The following is a 3,103-nucleotide window of genomic DNA, read 5'->3' on the forward strand; positions in this document are numbered from 1 at the left end:
GAGCACGGGTATGGTGCTGACAAACCTAGAAACATAATCGGGGCGAACCGGGATTGGAACCCACAATCATAGGTTTCTGGCGTGCCCAAAGGACGAAACTCTGCATAGCGAATCGCGGCGCCTTAGACGACTGGGCCACCCGTGCCCCTTTCTGGAATGAAGAAAGCATGATGCTGAAGTTGATTTATATTTTTTTTGTCGTTGTTGTTCTGTGTCAAATGTAATAAAGCGGTTCAATTTACAGGTAACCAGCCAGCTCTAGATTAGAACAGTACGTCTCTTTCGTAATTATATTCATATTATTATTGTTTATTCACGATGATAGGTTCCTGGCACGCCTAAGGGAAGCAACTCTATACAACGTACTGCGCCCGAGACGGCTGGGTCCCCCGCGCCTCTATTTCAGTTTCATCTATCTCAGCGTGTCAGGTTATGCTGGTGGCAAAGAGACACAAAGACAAGAAAACAAGCATGGTGGTGACAGATAAAGTACCATTATCGGGATGAATTAAACTCGTGACGTGTGCAAGTTCGGGTTTAAAATTTTTACCCAGTTTAGAGAACGAACTCAAGCTTGTCTAACAGACACCACTAACGCATGACCAAATACATAGGGTGGGCAGATAAACAACAAGTTCCTGTGAAGGAAATGGCTTCTGTAGCCAACGTTGTCGTTGCCTTGAGGAGTTGTCGTCTCAGAAGTCTTCCTGGTCCTGACTAGGGCGGACGCTGATGCCGACCATGTTGATCCGGAGCCGAGTCTAGACTGGGCCGGGCCCACGGTCGCGCTCCTCCAAGTATATAATCAATACACCCCGTGCAATTCCTGTCTAGACTCAAGGCAATTTCACGTAAACTTTTACATTAGACACAGATTAAGACAGTATTTGCCCCGCCAATAGAAAACTGACTGATACAATGATCCGTCAGTGTCGTCTGCCCATCACACGTAGACAAATTTCGCTCGCAACCCGCACGTTTGTATTCGTCAATAGAGTACTTTCGTCAATATGTGCTAACGTTAATGTAGAGCTAGACACTCGATGATTTAATATGAAAACTTTTTTCTCGAGAGAGTGTATGAACATGATGAATGTAATTATGAGGACCAAGGAATGGTAGTCGCAGACTTGAATGTGATTTATTACAGAACGACAACATATAGTTTATGCCTGTTTATGACAGTTGAGTGGAAAAGTTTGTAAAGCAGGAAGTTTGAGCAATGTATAAATGATGTCATTTTTATTAAGCAAGTGCAAATGCACTTGAACTGACCTTGGTTGAAAAGGCGGTTATAATCAATATAATTTGGATGTAAAAGCTACAAACTTTGAATGTGATGCTTGAGAGAAAGGATGAGAGGTCAGATGAAGGGGTGGGTTAGGATGAGGCCAGGTAAGGATGTGGGTGTTAGTTAGGATGTGGACGAGGAAGGGCGTGAGGATGAGGCTTGTTTTATTGGTGTTGGGTTTGACATCGTGGGATGCCCTTCGCTGGTGTTTGGTGTGACATCGTGGGATGCCCTTCCTTGGTGTTGGGTGTGACATCGTGGGATGCCCTTTGCTGGTGTTGGGTGTGACATCGTGGGATGCCCTTCCTTGGTGTTGGGTGTGACATCGTGGGATGCCCTTTGCTGGTGTTGGGTGTGACATCGTGGGATGCCCTTCCTTGGTGTTGGGTGTGAGAGTGAATGTAAGATTGCCTTTGTTAGTGTTGGGTGTGAGAGTGAATGTGAGATGCCCTTTGTTAGTGTTGGGTGTGAGAGTGAATGTGGGATACCCTTTGCTGGTATTGGGTGTGAGAGTGAATGTGAGATTGCCTTTGTTAGTGTTGGGTGTGAGAGTGAATGTGAGATGCCCTTTGCTGGTGTTGGGTGTGAGAGTGAAAGTAAGATTGCCCTTGTTAGTGTTGGGTGTGAGAGTGAATGTGAGATGCCCTTTGCTGGTGTTGGGTGTGAGAGTGAATGTGAGATGCCCTTTGCTGGTGTAGGGTGTGAGAGTGAATGTGAGATTGCCTTTGTTAGTGTTGAATGTGAGAGTGAGAGTAAGATTGCCTTTGTTAGTGTTGGGTGTGAGAGTGAATGTGAGATGCCCTTTGCTGGTATTGGGTGTGAGAGTGAATGTGAGATGCCCTTTGCTGGTGTAGTGTGTGACAGTGAATGTGAGATTGCCTTTGTTAGTGTTGAATGTGAGAGTGAATGTAAGATACCCTTTGTTAGTGTTGAATGTGAGAGTGAATGTGAGATGCCCTTTGCTGGTATTGGGTTTGAGAGTGAATGTGAGATGTCCTTTCCTGGTGTTGGGTGTGAGAGGGAATGTGAGATGCCCTTTGCTGGTGTTGGGTGTGAGAGTGAATGTGAGATATCCTTTGTTAGTGTAGGGTGTGAGAGTGAATGTGAGATGCCCTTTGCTGGTGTAGGGTGTGAGAGTGAATGTGAGATTGCCTTTGTTAGTGTAGGGTGTGAGAATGAATGTGAGATGCCCTTTCCTGGTGTTGGGTGTGAGAGTGAATGTGAGATTGCCTTTGTTAGTGTAGGGTGTGAGAGTGAATGTGAGATGCCCTTTGCTGGTGTTAGGTGTGAGAGTGAATGTGGGATGCCCTTTGCTGGTGTTGGGTGTGAGAGGGAATGTGAGATGTCCTTTCCTGGTGTTGGTGTGAGAGTGAATGTAAGATGACCTTTGCTAGTGGTACGTGTGAGTGTGTGGTACCTTTGGCTTGTGTTGGGTACGAGTGTGGTGCCCTTTGCTGGTATTGGTGTGATGCTGTGATGCCCTTCCTGGTGTATGGTGTGAAGTTGAGAATGAGCTGCCTTTTGCTGCTGTAAGGGTGTGGTGCCTTTTGCTGGTGTGAGGGTGTGGTGCCTTTTGCTGGTGTAAGGGTGTGGTGCCTTTTGCTGGTGTAAGGGTGTGGTGCCTTTTGCTGGTGTGAGGGTGTGGTGCCTTTTGCTGGTGTGAGGGTGTGGTGCCTTTTGCTGGTGTGAGGGTGTGGTGCCTTTTGCTGGTGTGAGGGTGTGGTGCCTTTTGCTGGTGTGAGGGTGTGGTGCCTTTTGCTGGTGTGAGGGTGTGGTGCCTTTTGCTGGTGTAAGGGTGTGGTGCCTTTTGCT

At 47.0% G+C, this 3,103-nt stretch overlaps 1 protein-coding gene across 1 annotated transcript; it reads left to right on the forward strand.

The window, feature by feature from the left end:
- Positions 1–1,658: 1,658 nt before the first annotated feature.
- On the forward strand, positions 1,659–2,675 carry LOC139471088 (multiple epidermal growth factor-like domains protein 6). The gene has a single exon (XM_071253384.1). It carries the CDS (start codon positions 1,659–1,661, stop codon positions 2,673–2,675), a length of 1,017 nt encoding a protein of 338 aa, XP_071109485.1.
- Positions 2,676–3,103: the final 428 nt, after the last annotated feature.

The sequence above is a fragment of the Haliotis cracherodii genome, unplaced genomic scaffold, assembly GCF_022045235.1.
Source record: "Haliotis cracherodii isolate W230 unplaced genomic scaffold, xgHalCrac1.p SCAF_21, whole genome shotgun sequence".
Lineage (NCBI taxonomy): Eukaryota > Metazoa > Mollusca > Gastropoda > Lepetellida > Haliotidae > Haliotis > Haliotis cracherodii.